This window comes from Haematobia irritans, chromosome 5, assembly GCF_050003625.1.
Source record: "Haematobia irritans isolate KBUSLIRL chromosome 5, ASM5000362v1, whole genome shotgun sequence".
NCBI classification, from domain to species: Eukaryota; Metazoa; Arthropoda; class Insecta; order Diptera; family Muscidae; genus Haematobia; species Haematobia irritans.
The window spans coordinates 154609895-154627837 of NC_134401.1; the positions used below are offsets into that span (position 1 = coordinate 154609895).

The 17943-nt window shown below is 33.3% G+C and overlaps 1 protein-coding gene across 2 annotated transcripts; it reads left to right on the forward strand.

Moving 5' to 3' along the window:
* The first annotated feature begins 1780 nt into the window (after positions 1 to 1780).
* On the forward strand, positions 1781 to 17943 carry LOC142237590 (uncharacterized). Of its 2 annotated transcripts, none has more exons than XM_075308944.1 (4): positions 1781 to 1963; positions 2039 to 2419; positions 7657 to 8703; positions 8763 to 10753. In XM_075308944.1, exons 2-4 carry the CDS (start codon positions 2082 to 2084, stop codon positions 9820 to 9822), a joined length of 2445 nt encoding a protein of 814 aa, XP_075165059.1. In that variant the 5' UTR covers positions 1781 to 1963; positions 2039 to 2081; the 3' UTR covers positions 9823 to 10753. The 2 variants fall into 2 exon arrangements, with proteins under 2 accessions (XP_075165059.1, XP_075165060.1); XM_075308945.1 differs by adding an exon at positions 17064 to 17943 and having other exon boundaries at positions 1782 to 2419; positions 8763 to 9768.

Genomic DNA, 17943 nt, shown 5'->3' on the forward strand with positions numbered 1-17943 from the left:
GCCAAATAATAAATGCCACGTAAATGTGTGTACTATGTTCGGGTTTCGAGTTTGAAATCACTTTATTTTCGCGATTACTTTTCCTGAAATAAAATTCCGATTACTAAAGTTAGGAAATCACAGCACAGTTGGAATATCAAAAAAATAATATATGCAATTGTTATGATCTGTAGCAAGGCATACTAATTAAAGGTAAAGTCACGAGCAAACGTGTGTACACCCCATGATATTTAGAAAGTCAAACTAAAATGGCAGGTCAATTAAGTTGACATTTTGTGTATGTATAGTGTTGTTGTATTGTAACACAATGTAAATAAAAGCAATATTTATGTACACAAAGAATGTAAACAAACCTACAAAACGTAAACAAAGCCTTTGACAAGATGAATGTCGATATTAGTCACCTGATTGCATGACTTTACCTCTTTAATATGCCTTGGATCTGTAGTGGGAATCTGTATTAAATTTTAACTATGAATCGCATATTTAATGATGTAGGTTACTTTTAAAAAGAATGTAATGGATCTCTTTTTATTACAAAAGAGTTTTCTGCAATACTTTAAAAATCCAAAAAGCCGTTCTAAGAACTAGGGCTGTCATTCGGGATCGATTTTTAAAAATCCCGTGATTCGGGATTTCAAAATATATGATCCCGGGATTTTTCGGAATTTTTTCGGGATTCCGAAATTTTCGAGATTCATTAAATATTTTAAGTAATAATAATCTACAGCACCAAAAAATTATTTTACATTAAACCAATTTAGTTTAATTCATCTAGGCGGAACTGCCCTAAATGGTATTGAATTAAAGGGAATTTCTTATAAATTGATAATATCACACAATTTCTCTTCCCACTGTGAGTATTTCTTTTAAAATAACAAACAATTTCCAATTTTGCAAACTGTTTTTGTGATATTCTTCCATTCCACCGTTTTTTCGTAACAGGGTTGGCAAGGGTTACGCTGCTGAAAAAACATTTGTTAAAGATTACTTGCAGAATGATCCAATCGTTAGTGCAAAGATTTTTTTCGTAGACGATAACAATGCGATTATGGTGAAGAAATACTGTACTCTCAAGACCTAACAATATGTTTTGTTACCTACCTTTTCATGTAAAAAATGCGCCCCTTTTTCCATTTTGCCCGGAAAATGTACTTTTTAGGTTCATTCTAAAAAAAACAGACAAAAGGTGGGTATTAAATTCGAGTTTAGTTGCCAAAATCCCAATTTTTTCACGATTGCTTTTCGTTAATAATCCATTTTACAGAAAAAAAACGTTATGAAAAGTTGCTTTGGGCTATTCCCCATCAAGTTATAATAAAATTTGCATCAAAGAGGTATAATTTCATGTTTTTTACTGATTTAGTTTTGATTTTAGCGGCGGAGAAGGCTTTGAATTCTGTTGTGAAAATAGTGTCACGCATAGAAGCAAATTGCGAACATTTTCAGTACTGCCGACAAACGAGAGTACTGCGTTTGCCCTGTTTGCTCCTTTGAATTATTTTCTGCCCGCTGAAATAATAGCATTTTGTTAGGTTGCTGCCAAAATGTTACGCATACAGGCAAAGCACTTTTTCAGAAAAGTAAGCACCATAAATTAAATGTATACAGTACTTACATGAATGTCACATTTCGCTTTTAATTTCATATATTAAAAGTACGCGAACGGATCTAATAAGTCTGTTCGTATATACGACGATTTTCTTGACAGTTACTTATCGATTTCCAGCAAAGGCTATCGGTTGTTTTGCAGAAAATTACACCACTGAAAGAAAGACAACAACAAAAACGTCGTTTAAAGACGCATTTTGTAGTTTTTTTCTCTGTGTCGCGTTCAATTTTCATTTTTATCCTTAATAATATATTCAAATACTTTATATATTTTCAATAAATTTTACAGAAACAAACAGCTATTTGTTTGTGTATAGGCACTATCATTAATAATAATTTTAGCATCAGGCAGGTGAGAGAAAACAATAGCAGAAAATTAGCGAGTGACGTTTTCATAATTCTGCTGCTAAGCAAAATTTTGCGTCAGGCCAAGACAAAGGAAACGGATAAAGGCTCACGGCTTGTACATCATGGCCAATATTATTAACAATAACAACAATCCGGGCTGTCTGGGTAACAATGGTGTGCCGGTGGTACCGCCACCGTCAGGAATAACAAATACCAATGTGAATGCAAAAGAAGTTGTTGGAGGTCACGGTGGTGGTGGTGTATCCAATTTACGAGAAATTAGTGACTATTTACTGCCAAATGGAATGATCAATTTAGCTCCAGGTCAGTGCCCTTATGATCACATAATTGAAATGATACGCGGTCTGGATCTTGAAGATGATGGGATCACAATGAATCACAAAATAAAATCTATTGAGACTGATTTCTGCAATATCGTCCGTGATGAAAATATGCTTTGGTAAGTTCATAAACAATTTTATGAGTGTTACAAATAGGGTACTGAAGTTTTCCCTTGAGAAAGATACAAATTTGCACGCAACTAATTGAGGTTATGTTGGGAAGGGCGCGGTGGGGAAGTGGGAACTTTGTTGTTTCTGCTGCTGCTTTTGTTAGAGGGGTCATGGCGCGAGTGAGCGAATGAATGAATGTGCAACCTGGCAGAGCCAGTAGGAAATAACATACACATACACGCAATAGTTTAGTATGATTTTACGCTCATTGACAGTTTCTACAACAGTTGTACTAAAGAGTTTTCTTTCTAAATTTTCCCCACTGTATGTTTTTCGGGTCATCATTGGACTTGTTTTCCATCTACTTACGATACTATGTATCGCGACGAAGACGTATTTAGCATTCTGTTTTGTTGTCATTTTTGATATTTTTGTGGGCATTTACACGCTTTTCTTCTTATTGCTCTGTGCTTGTTATGAATCATGTCACGAAAAGCAAACGATTCCCATGCGCTCGTTCTGTTTGTTTTGCTTACAGCAAAAATGGCGGTTATTTTCTCTATGTCTAATCAGTATTAGCATTTTGCAGACCGTTTAAAAGTACTAATCTTTTTTTTATAGTTATTATGTATTTTCCTTTGAGGAAATGTTTTATATCAAATATGCCGAAGTGTTATACTTTGTTAGCATATAATAGAATTGTGTTAATTTGATTTGAGTAGCGATTAACATGTTCAGTTATCTCTGTAGAATTGGATATATATTTTATAAAATATGATAGCTAAATGTAGTAAATACACTCTAAACATAGGCATGAGTTTTTTACGTGGTCCAACTACAAGGCACGATCAAACTTTTTTCTATTTATTTGTCTTATGATAGGAGAATCTAAGATAACAAAATGTGTGAAACATTGAAATTGATTATAGTTGATATAGCAGTGTGCTGCCCTTTTGTCCTTTCTATTAGAGCGCAATGGATCTGTTGATTCTTTTACACATCGTAATCTGAATCATGGATATAGTGACATAGTGACCAGAGTTGCGAACGCGACAATTGATAAAAATTGTTAATCTGAGCCCAAAAAGAGTAATTCTGAGCTAAACATAGATGCGGTATCTAGGTAGAGTAATTGGAATGTGTCCACCCTAATCTGGTGATAAGTTGACTATGTTTGGCAAGGCACGCGACGCCTGACGGCCTCGATATTGCTTCATGGCATCCGGGGCACAATGTTGATGACAAATGCGATCGATTAAACAACGTCTACCTTGCTAAACTTACCAGTTATTTTGCTGCTAGTAAATTGAGGATATGCTCCACCACATCCTAAACCACATTATTCACTACATGGACGGCAAAAGTACGCGTGCAGTTGAATCCGACCATAAATTATCCCAATATTCTCGCGGGCACATTGAACAGCCCTTCAAGTCGTCTGCTCATGCCACTGCAATTTGTGATAAGCTCCGCGGTAGAAACCAGGTTCCCAAGTCACTTGCCGGCAGCACTTGGAGTGCGGAAAAAGAAACCTTGTTAACTCCATAAGGCAATTGGTCGGTCAGTGGTGAACTATGCAACACCTGTGTGGCCACCTCAGGCAAGTGACACGCATTGGAATAACATACACACCTGCCAGAAAGCTGTCCTTACAAGTGCGACAGGATGTCTCCGCAGCACACCCCTAGATCACCTTTATGTGGAGACCTAAACCATCCCTGTGCGTGTGCACAACTACATGTTGTAGAAGCAGCATATCCTGGGTTGTTATCTTGTAAACCATGTAATCAGGGATAAACAACCAAAACCCATGAATTGAAGGGTTTATCTACATCTCGTCTAGAGCGCGATATCCACCGCTACAAAAAGTGCTCTAGAGGCTCTCAGCCTCATACCAGGTAGGTATGGACTGGATTCATGAGGATACTGTAGCTGAAGCGGTTTAATCCTGATCTCGAAATGACTACCCACGGCAGACTAAAGTAGTTTTGGACCAATTGAGACTAGGCAAATGCAGTCACATCAATTCCTATGTATCTGTAATTTATAGCATCGCAGCTAACGTGGGTCCCATCTGCAACCAAGGGCCACATGCCACGCGTATCTTGCACAGAAAAAAAATTCACGAAAATTTTTCCAATTAAAATCTTAATTGAGTTTTAAAAAATATTCAATTAAAAATTTAATTGAATCAACAAATTTTTTAATTGAAATAAAAATCAATCACACAAATTAATAGTATCAATTACATTTTTAATTGAATCAATTAATTTTTTAATTGAATGCCAATTAATTTTTTAATTGATACTATCATTTCTGTGATTGAAGAAACTTCAATTAAAAAATTAATTGGATCAATTAATTTCGTGATTGAATCAGAAAAAATTTTTTTTGTGTGATGTGATATTTTCTCTTGCCCAGCTAAACCTACACGAATCACCAACAGATCGCTTTGGACACATCCCACCTTAGTCACAGAGTTTCTAGATCTGGATACAAGCCTAAGTACCAAAGTGCATAGCATAAAATGGATGAGATCACAATAAATTTTTGAAATAGTAATTTTTGAAATGGAAAGGTCAGTCAAAATGTTTGTCAAGTAATTTAAATGCCGTTTTTTTTTCTTTTATAATGGAGTCGTCTCTACTTGTCTAAAATATCAAAGAATGAAAGCTTTAAAAGTAACAGCTTCATATTGATCTAACACCTAATTTTATTACTTGAATACTTAGGAATAAATTTTCGTTCATAAATAAATGGTGTTCGCACTCCCATTTTCATTTCTGAAGCATTTGGAAGACAATCACCCCTCTTCTGGCTTTATGTTTCGAAATCTTGATGTTATTGCAGCCCTCAAGCTGGTTTGACAAAAATGTTACATTTTAAAAATTTTTACATTACTAACTTAACTGTTAGTAATGTTAACTCAACTGTGGCTCGACTCAATGAAAGTGATCTTAATCTACCAGAGTATGAAATCATCACTATAGCTAAGATATCGGAAATTATAAGAAATCTAAAGAGCAAAAAAGCACCAGGCTCAGATGGCATCACAAATAAATGTCTTAAAATGTTACCTCATAGTGGGTTATTATTACTTCACAGAATAATAAACTCATGCATTAAACTTTGTTATTTTCCGCATAAATGGAAGTGCTCGAAAACCATTGCTATTCATAAACCCAACAAACCACCTTTCGACCCTAAATCTTACAGGCCAATCAGCTTACTCTCATCGGTGAGCAAAGTTTTAGAGAAAGTTATGCATAATATATTATCGGATTTTATCGAAGAACAAAACATTCTTCCAAAGCAGCAATTTGGGTTTAGGAAGGAGCACAACACTTGCCACCCTCTCATGAAGATAAAAAGGATTGTCCACCAAAATTTCAATAACTCTCTATCCACCGGTATGGTACTTCTTGACATTAAAGCGGCCTTCGACAGCGTCTGGCACAACGGCCTAATCTTTAAAATGATGAAATTTGGGTTTCCTACTTATATTGTCAAACTAACTCAAAGTTTTTTAAACGGCAGATCTTTTAGGGTTTGCCTTGGCGAAACAAAATCTGAGGAATATAATATCCCAAGTGGTTGCCCGCAAGGCTCCTGCTTATCACCATTGCTTTACAATATATTTACTGCCGATATACCTATCATAAATAATTGTATGATATCTGTGTTTGCAGATGACACAGCCATTTTAAGCTCTAATTTGTACTCCTCTATTATTACCAAAAACCTGGAAGATGGTCTGAATAAATTATACCAGTACTTTAACAAATGGAACATCTCTGTAAATCCTGACAAAACGCAAGCAATATACTTCTCGCGAAAACGGAAATCATGTTTTCTGCCACAAGCCCCATTAAGGTTTTTAAACCACAATATAGCATGGGAAGTAAACGTTAAATATCTAGGAGTCGTTCTAGATAAAAAACTTAATTTTTGTGACCACATCCCTGCTGTAGTTCATAAAATAAACAAGACTATGAGGACAATGTATCCATTTATTGCCAGAAACTCGGAATTAAATAGAGAAAATAAGAAACTGTTAATTAAATCAATATTCTTGCCGATAATTTACTATTGTGCTCCTCTCTGGGCATCTTCGGCCAGATGCCACATCCATAAACTTCAAGTAGTCCAGAACAAACTGCTAAAAATGATTTTTAACCTATCATGGCATTTCTCTACACAAAGATTACATTCCCTTTCAGGGTTTCCACTTGTATCAGATAAACTTGAAGAAATCTACTCAAATTTTAATGTAAGATGTAAAGCATCTATATATAAACATATTAATGAAATTGCCTCAACTTAAATTAGCCCTAAGCCTCCTAATCTAGTCAAACATTTATAAAGGTTTTGTTATACTTTTTCCTTTAACTATTTATTAATGTGATTAAACACACGTCGTAAATGTTGAAATACTACATAGCATAATTAAGAAGAAAAGGAAATTATTTTTCTTAAACTCTTTAGAAATAAGTATAAATGTAAAGAAAAAGCAGAAACGGAATGTTATGAAATAAATGAAATGAAAAAAAATGAAAAAAAAAAACATTAAATTTTACCGATTTTCGAAAGCAGAGAAAACTTTTTTATTGCTTTTTTTTCATAAAAAACAAAAAAAAACTTTTCAATAATATATTGTGGTCTAAAGCCAGTAAAGTACTGGCACCAATGATGAGGAACACAAACCACTTAGAGCTAATTTATTGTCCAATATTGTAGAATTATTCAACCCATTTTTTAAACATCGGGGATTGAGAAATTCTGCCAGGTATTCGAGACTCATCGCTTTAGGTAAATCGTGGCTCGAAACATTGGCCAATAACGTGACAAGTGACTTTCTATCTTTAGCATTCGCGATACGCAATAAAATTCAATTGCAAGGTCAGTCATTTGTAATTACCATGAGTATGATTTTATTCAGATATCTGTCTGAAGAACTGTGTAGACGTCTCTTATTATTTACTGCTAAATTACAAACCCCAAATATCCATTTTTTCCAAAATCTCTGTGATTTAATTTTCAACTCAATCTTAATTAAATACAAAACAATTTAAACAATTACAAATCGTGCAATTGTGTGTCCAAATAAATTTACTTGTTTACCATACTTTTTCTTAGTTTTAATTAATAACATGTCATAATAAATTTTATATGGAAAATGTGTGCTTGTGTGGGTATGTGTTAGCTATCATCATTTTCTGACTCTTTCTTCTCTGTTTGTTTTTAGTGAATCGATGGCATATATAAATGACAAAGCTCTGGAAGATGGAGAAACAGCATTAAAATTTGCTTTGCTCTTTGCTTCACGAAACTTTGATGTTCTTGCCATGAAGGAAACCAAAGTGCGCACTGCCATGTTAACTTTGCTACAAAAGAATTTTGTCAATTCGGAAACCTATCGTTTATATGATCGTGAGCGTCTTTATAATTCTATTACATTACTCGGAGAGTACTATCATCGTGTACGTTTAGCGGATAATGCACCAATTACAATTCTTGGAGAATCATTGCTTAGTCTATTGATTCGTGAGATTAGCGAAGAGAAAAATGTCAATAATGTTAAATTAGCCAAATTAATATTGTCACAAATTACTATAAATGGTGGCCTGCTGCGTAATTTACACAACTCGGATTTATCTCAACTTTTATATCTCATTCGAAAGAATCTAATTGAGCAGCCCAATTTGAAACCGAATGTAAAAGCCATTATGTTAATGACTTTGGATTTATTTTATAGTAACTTTGAGAGTTTGGGCTCACAGCTGGAAGTTATGTACGGAAAATATCTTATAATGGAGGATGATGAAACTGAAGATATGGGTAATAATAATCAAAATCTATCTCCAACACAGTCTCAATTGCAATCACCGCAACAACAACAGTTACAACAATATACAACGTGCCCTGGTGGTGTTCAGCAGCAGCGTCAAGGTAATCATGGTTATGATGAAATACCACTGCCATCTTCCTCGAATAATACCAGCTATGAAAATGGTGATTCAGGAAATGTAAATGACAATACAGAGGAAGACCATTGTAAAAATTGGACGGATCAATTATGTGAAGATTCGTTGGAAGAATGCGATTTGAATGTAGGAGTAGGAGGAGGAGTTAAAGGTTCTGGGAAATATCAAAATAATTATGGCGATGACCGAGATCAATTACACTCATCGAATAGTCGCTATGATAATGATCACGATAGACATAGTCGTAATTCGAGACGTTCTTATCAACCAAGACAATCGCCAAGACCGTTAAATCAAAATTATAACAGGTGAGTAGACAAAGACGATCCATTTTAGAGATAAAGATTTACCAGTTTAAACATTACAGACAAACTGAACACCAACAGCAGAATGCCCGTGATTCGCAAAATAGTGGAAATGAAGAGCGCGATGAATCTAAGCCATTGCCCCGGTGGAGAGCACCACGTTTCAATCGCGATGACCAACACAAAGATAATCGCGGACGCAATGCTCAAAGACGTTTTAGTGCCAGTTTCGATGATGATCGACAAAGTGTACGCAGTGATGGTGGCAGTATACGCTTGTATAGTATAAACGATAGGCTCAAACATGCTCAAGAGAAAATTGAAAGATCTGGAAATGTGAATACATATTCCGGCATCGCAAACTCAAACTGGGATCGCCAGTCACAAAGGGATGATCGTAGTGAGCGTTCATACATGAGCAACTATGAACGTGGCAATAATCACCGCAGAGGAGGGCGCCATTACAACCAGAGACCTATGTACGATAAACCTCCACGGTTTCAGAAGAACAAAGGTATGAATAATGGGGGAGAGAACAAAAATCAATCGGAGACATGGAGGCGTTCGAATAGTAACTTAAAATATTATGATGAGAATTCTTCATATAACAATACAAATGGTCCCGAGTCGAATAGTCGCAGTTCATCGCGTGCTCGAACTTTACCAAGGCCGGCCAAATCAAGAATTGATGGTGGTACAAATAATTCCTATAGGCGTAGTCAGAGTCCCAACAGCTATCAAAGAGGTGGTGGCGTAGGTGGCGGCATATCGGGAGGAAATCATCAAAACCATAATCATCATAATAAAAACAGAACACGCCATTTTGGTAATAGATACAGCAGTCAAAGTAGTCTAGCAAGTGAAGCATCCAGTACTTTTGATCGGCACCATCATCATCAGCGAAACCGGTCATTTTCAAGGCGCACTCCTTCCATGCAACATCAGCAACAACAACAACAATCACATCATCATCAAGAAGAACCGCATTCACCACTTCCACCACCACCACGCAAAGAAAAAGAGAACGAGGATGATTGGACAGATAACGAGGCGACAAATAATGAATTGGTACGTAATGCCCGCCAAACAACTGATTACATGAATTATCTATCATCAAAATAATATGTTTGGTTTGTAATTAAACACAAAAAAAAATTAACAAGAAAAAGACGTTATGTGGGAATTGTGTAAATTTACAAATTGCATTTCCCGCCAAAAGTATAATGAATGTCTCATATATAGCATACCATATATATGTACTTGATTTGATTCGCCTGTAATGATTGTTGACACTCTAAGTAACACTTACATATAACAACTTAATCTTTTAGACAGTAATGTGTCCCAAAAATTTTAACTTTCATTTCGTTTATATATATATTTCTATAACCAACAAAAAATATTTACCTAACGATCTATCAATCTATAGTCTTGAATGTAGTATGTATATGTGAATGAATGTGTGTGTTTAGAGATGAGTATACGCGTGTATGTTTGTGTGTGTAGTTTTCCATATTTTATTTATATTGGAATTAACTATTATGCTATTACCTCTATACAAACATTATATGTTGTAATTTTTATTTTATTTTCTTTAAATGTATCTATTTGTAAAAATTTCTATATATCCATCTCAAAGAGTCCAAAATTATTTTTATATATATGAAGTGTTTGTGAAATTGGAATTGGTTGAGAAGATTGCATGCTAAATGAAAAGACTAAATTCTAGTGATACTCTATGTCGATTTTTTGTTCAAAAGCATACGATTTTCTTGTTGCCTCTTCTTGGAAAGGGAAAATGTTAACCCATTGATCTTCTTTCATGTAAATTTATTGGAGATATCTCTTAGAGGAAATATTTAGAATATCAGTAGTAATCTACACTTTTTATTTCCCTATTTTATTTTTGGTATTTTATGTAGCCATGGGTATTTTTGCATGTCCAGAGTTTTTATTAGTACCTATGCCATTTTCAATCTATAAAGAAAACTATCGACCTAGTACCATTAGCAATTTTCTGACAAAGAAATATATTAAATGAATCGCAAAAATATGAGCGACTTTTTCCATTTGCAAACTCTTCAATTCAATTGGAGAGGGTGAAAATAGAGGTAAAAGAAAGCTACCGTTGTCTTTCATGAAAAGTTTTCTTTTTTATACTCTATGAACAAAAATTAAGAAACTTGCTACCATAATCGCGAGTTATAGAGTTGCATAATAAGCTAAAGTGATATTTGTTGTGTGTTGTGGTTGTAATGTAATAACTTATTGTAAATTAAACAAAAATCTAAATCTCATCCCTTTTTCAATTTAATAGAAAACAAATCTCTTGAAAATGTCGCAATGCTTTGGTGAAACACTAGAAAACATGTGATTAAAATTTAATATATTAACATTAATGCGATAGACCGTATTAGCTAAAGGAAAAATATTACAAAAAAAAAACGTATAAAAATAATATTGGCCTAAAATGAAATTAGATTAAAAATAACAAAGTGCTTAGAAATTATATACACTTTTGTCTTTAGAATAAATTTCAAAATATTGTGGATTAATTTCTCCAATTTCTGATAATAAGTTTCGTGATGTCTTCCTCGATTTAATTATTGAATCGATTTCTTAATTATTGAATTGCTTTTTCAAGTGCTCATGTTTCGGAACCATACAACAATATTGTTAATGTTGGCCTTCGGTAGCATAGTGAAAGAATATGCGATGAAATAGTTTCTGTGCATGTATGCAGAAATGTTTATACGGGCCAACATTTCATTTAAATACATTTTGTTTTAAAATATGCAACAATCGCTTTCGGTCCCTTGTGGGATAGGTTGATGATTACCTACCAATGTTGTCGAGGCGATGGCAGTGAGTTGAATAGATTTTACGTGGTACTCCAGCATATGGCGAGATTTGTGAGACCCTTCACTAGGCATTGCAGTCTGAATAAAAAATTTACAATTTTTCTAAAATGTAATTTTAGAATATTCGAGTTTTCGACAAAAAGTTCAGAAATGACCACATTTCGACCAAATCCTACGTATATTTCTTATGTATTTCAAAGGCGACAAGTCAATTGTGTCCAACATAGAAATCAGACAGCATTCAATGATAAGAGAGAAGTTCACCACAATAAATTGGTTAATCATAGAAAACATGTGATTAAAATTTTTAATATTAACATTAATGCGATAGACCGACCGTATTAGCTAAAGAAAAAATATTAAAAAAAAACCGTATAAAAATAATATTGGCCTAAAATGAAATTAGTTTAAAAATAACAAAGTGCGTAGAAATTTTATACACTTTTGTCTTTAGAATAAATTTCAAAATATTGTGGAATATTTTCTCCAATTCCTGATAATCAACTTCGTGATGCCTTCCTCGATTTGATTATTGAATCGATTTCTTAATTATTGAATTGCTTTAAATACATTTTGTTTTAAAATATGCTACATTCGCTTTCGGTCCCTTGTAGGACAGGTTGATGATCACCTACCAATGTTGTCGAGGCGATGGCAGTGAGTTGAATAGATTTTACATGGTACTCCAGTATATGGCGAGATTTGTGAGACCCTTCACTAGGCATTGGAGTCTGAATAAAAAATTTACAATTTTTCTAAAATGTAATTTTAGAATATTCGAGTTTTCAACAAAAAGTTCAGAAATGACTACATTTCGACCAAATCCTACGTATATTTCTTATGTATTTCAAAGGCGACAAGTCAATTGTGTCCAACATATCATGGCATTCGATATCAAAATCATTACCTGATCGAAAAAAATTGTCGATCATGGCATTCGATAGAAATTTTATGCAATTTCTATAGCATATTCATATGGAACGCCGTTCGGACTCGGCTGTAAAAAGGAGGTCCCTTGTCATTGAGCTTAACATGGAATCGGGGCAGCACTCAGTGATAAGAGAGAAGTTCACCAATGTGGTATCACAATGGACTGAATAGTCTAAGTGAGCCTGATACATCGGGCTGCCACCGATTAGGTTAGGTGCATTGCATCCCTCTTTGTATTTAACTTATCCTCCGACGAGATGAACACAAATAAGGAAGTAACCCATTGTCTTTGTCTAATTTCTCACTGTTGAGAAAAGTCACCTTTTTGTAGGTTCAAAAGACAATTTCGGCTGCGGAAGCGTTCAATTATATAGTATGCATTTGACATAAACGGCAATTCCGTCGATATTACAATTGTCTGTCGTCTTCAATATTTTGGCCAGTAGAAGCTTTCTACATTCACTATTCTTACATAATGGTCCAAAATCGTTAAATTTTAAGGCAAACATTTTTATATGGTTCTTTGCCAAGTTAGGAGTTATTCAAGTTACATTTCTCCTAAATAATTTTAATATAGATATTTTGATTTTATTTTTTTTTTTGTATAACAAAGACAAGATTTTTTATATAGTCTATGCGAAAAAAATGTTTTACGTTTGCAATTTTCCAATCGAAATAATTGTCTTTCAATCGATCTCTAGCGATTGGAAAACTATAGATTTTTTCAATAAAAAAATTTCGATATCGAATGCCGTGATTAGCCCCCTGAATAGTCTAATGGCGATTTCGATTGGAAAAAAAGGTGCAACATTCTCGAAATTGATTGCAAAATATTAAACACAGTGTCATAGATTTTGGACCCGGTATCCCTCACAATATTATGAATTAACAATAACTTTGGAATGACACTATCAATTTGGGCGAAAATACGATGAGCAAAAAGTAGTGTAAAACCAAGGTAATATATTTTTTGCAAATCGAAAACGCCCTAAGTGAGCCTAACATATTGGACTGTCACTATAACTAACCTAGCTCAATTTTCAAATGCATCAAAAGTCGATAACTCAAATGTATAATTTAAAAAAAAAAATCATTTCGACTTTTTTAAGTCCATTCATCAAAAAATCAACAATTATTCCAAAAATCTTTGCCAAACGACTTTTGACTTTTGAAAAGTTGAGGTAATAAACCCTAATTTTTATACCCTCCATCATAGGATGGGGGTATATTAACTTTGTCATTCCGTTTGTAACACATCGAAATATTGCTCTAAGACCCCATAAAGTATATATATTCTGGGTCGTGGTGAAATTCTGAGTCGATCTAAGCATGTCCGTCCGTCTGTTGAAATCACGCTAACTTCCGAACGAAACATGCTATCGACTTGAAACTTGGCACAAGTAGTTGTTATCGATGTAGGTCGGATGGTATTGAAAATGGGCCGTATCGGTCCACTTTTACGTATAGCCCCCATATAAAGGGACCCTCAGATTTGGCTTGTGGAGCCTCTAACAGAAGCATATTTCATCCGATCCGGCTGAAATTTGGTACATGGTGTTGGTATATGGTCTCTAACAACCATGCAAGAATTGGTCCACATCGGTCCATAATTATATATAGCCCCCATATAAACCGATCCCCAGATTTGGCTTGCGGAGCCTAAAAGAGAAGCAATTTTCATCCGATTCGGCTGAAATTTGGTACATGGTGTTGGTATATGGTCTCTAACAACCATGCAAAAATTGGTCCACATCGGTCCATAATTATATATAGCCCCCATATAAACCGATCCCCAGATTTGGCTTGCGGAGCCTCAAAGAGAAGAAAATTTCATCCGATCCGGCTGAAATTTGGTACATGATGTTGGTATATGGTCTCTAACAATCATGCGAAAATTGGTCCATATCGGCCCTTAATTATATATAGCCCCCATATAAACCGATCCCCAGATTTGGCTTGTGGAGCCTCTAAGAGAAGCATATTTCATCCGATCCGGCTGAAATTTGGTACATGGTGTTGGTATATGGTCTCTAACAATCATACAAAAATTGGTCCACATCGGTCCATAATTATATATAACCCCCATATAAACCGATCCCCAGATTTGGCTTGCGGAGCCTCAAAGAGAAGCAACTTAAATCCGATCCGGCTGAAATTTGGTACACGATGTTGGTATATGGTCTCTAACAACCATGCAAAAATTGGTCCACATCGGTTCATAATTATATATAGCCCCCATATAAACCGATACCCAGATTTGGCTTGCGAAGTCTCCAAGAGAAGCAAATTTCATCCAAGCCGGTTGTAATTTGGAACATGGTGTTAGTATATGATCTTTAACAACCGTGCCAGAATTGGTCCATATCGGTCCATAATTATGTATAGCCCCCATATAAAACGTTCTCCAGATTTGACCTCCGGAGCCTCTTGGAGGAGCAAAATTCATCCGATCCGGTTCAAATTAGGAACGTGGTGGTAGTATATGGTCGCTAACAACCATACCAAAATTGGTCCAATCACACAAAAATTGGTCCATATCGGTTCATAATCGTGGTTGCTATATAGTTGTCAAAATTTTATTTCTAGAGAAAATTTTGTTAAAATTTTATTCGGTTCATAATTAAATTTTCATCATTTTCAAAATTTTATTTCCATAGAAAATTTTGTCAAAATTTTATTTCTATAGAAAATTTTGTTCAAATTTTATTCGGTTCATAATCATGGTTGCCTCTCGAGCCACAAATAATCTACCAAGATTTTATTTCTATAGAAAATTTTGTCAAAAGTTTATTTCTATAGAAAATTTTGTTAAAATTTTATTTCTGTAGAAATTTTTGTCAAAATTTTCTTTCTATAGAATATTTTGTCAAAATTTTTATTTCTATAGAAAATTTTGTGAAAATTTTATGTCTACTTTGTCAAACTGAATTATATACGTATTGGATCGATCTTTTTTGAATTAATATATACCACGTATGGACTTACATACAATTTAGAAGATGGTGTTAGGAGGTTTTAAGATACCTTGCCATCGGCAAGCGTTACCGTAACTTAAGTAATTCGATTGTGGATGGCAGTGTTTAGAAGAAGTTTCTTCGCAATCCATGATGGAGGGTACATAAGCTTCGGCCTGGCCGAACTTACGGCCGTATATACTTGTTTTGACTTCGCTTATGATGGTTGAGTATAGCCACTATTCTACAATAGGGGTGCTGATGTGGAACTTTTTTAAAGCTTCTTTTAGTGTTGTTAAAATTAGTTATAAAATCAGAACAGCTAGAATACATTTGCAAATTTTAAAATTTTAATATTCTATATGGAATCTTCCATAACATAAAATCTTTGAAAATATCAATAGAAAAAAAATACAACCACACAGAAAAAAATATCACCAAAATATTTCCAATTAAAAAGTTAATTGAAGTTGAAAATGTTTTCAATGAATAAATTAATTGATACAATTAACTTTTCAATCAAGATAGAAACATTAAATTAATTAAGTAAATGATTGAAAATTTTAAAATTTTTAATTAAAAAATTAATTGATACAATTAACTTTTTAATCAAATTCGGAGGACTAAGTCAGTTAAAAAAAGTGATGAACGTTTTTTTTTATTTTATAGTTAAAAATGTGTTTCAAATAATAAATTTTTATTCAAAATAAAAACTCTAAACCAATTCAGAAAGTAATTGAAAATATTTACCTTTTTTTAGTTAAAAAATGAATTGAGTTTTACAATCAACATCTATTAAATTTTTAATTGAATAAATTCAAAAATTAATTGAAATTTTCTAATGAAATCAATTATTTTTTTAATCAAGATTTTTTTCTATGTCCAATTAAAACTGTGATTGATACTATCATTGTATCAATTAATTTCGTGATTGAATCAGATTTTTTTTGTGTCAAGAAAAAATACTTCGTTTGTTATTCTTCTCAAGCAATATTACTTTGCAAATTGTCAGAAGCATATCCACTGATCAGTACAAGTTTCCCTGGTAAATTCAATTATGCTTCATGCATTATGCTCTCTGTAAGAAAGAATAAGAAGTAATGATAAATTAGAACACATAAAAAATTGATCACATAGCTGATTATATCACCCTATTTTGAATTTACTGATATTTATGTTGTACAATTATGTACTAAAGTCTGAATTTTACATAAATTTTTTTCGTTTTACAATAGAATTGGAAAAAAAATCAAGAAGTTTGTAGCAATTATTACATTTAATGTAGTGTAAAACATGTAATAATTCACATATAGGATGAATTATTCCTCAGGGCCATACATATTGTAAGAGCAAAAATTAGCAATAATCCTACAGAAACTTGCTGTCGACTCATAAAATATATAACTCCCTAATTACCCAATCCTCTGATTTTTGTATTATTTACAAGTAGTGAAAATTCTACAGTTTTTCTCCTAATAGTGTACTGGTGCATGTTGTGAATTCTGTATAGTGTGATCCCTATTTTCGAAGACTGCATGTACTTTTGATTATATGATAAAGATAAATATGCAAATTTCTTCAATGGTATCATCAAACAATGTTTTTATTCTATTTCTAGTGATTATTAAACCATTCTAGTTTAACACAAAGTTAAGTGAGGAAACTACATATGTTGTTTTTGCCAACGTTTTCCACAAACAATTCAAATAATGCTAAAGTCCTTTGTACTCGAATGTATACACTACCGTGCAAGATAGAACAAACAAAATTCCGGAATTCATCTCTTTTACCCTATAAGTAACAACCAACCAACTCAAAGTGGATTAAGCCGAGATGGATGTGTATTTCTTTAATGTCTGCTAGGAGTAATATACATAAAAATGCGAGAAACATGCAAAAAAGCGTTAATGTATCTCTTCTCTAATAGCATTCAGAAATTCAAAAAGGTAAAATAATGCAATTTTTATATAGATATATATTATGAAAATTAAAATTGCAAAAATATAAATCGTGTATGTATTTTTAAGATGAAAATATCTACTATTCACTACATGATGGTCTGAAAGTTGAAATTTATTTAACAACAACATCAACAATTTATATTAATAAAATAATTATGTCTGTAATTGTAATTATTAGAGTATATTATATCTTTGTTAACATATTAAGCTTTCATTTATAAATTATATTTAAGTAGCCATTGTTTTATAAAAAATATTCGCCACCGTTCATATCAGAGACAATGTGGTTGGTTTAACCTATTCCCCGCCCTTTGATTTTTATCATACTTCCTGCTCGTCCCTCTCCGTGTTTTATAATCGTTAAAAGATATATAATCTTACGGATTATTATAAGATTTGTGGCATGATTATCATTTATTTTAATTTTGAATATAAAAAATTATTGTAAACAAAATTCATTCATACATAATTATATAAACATAAAAACAAATAGAAATAAAAGCCATTTTAAATGGTCTATTTTACGCAGTAACACAA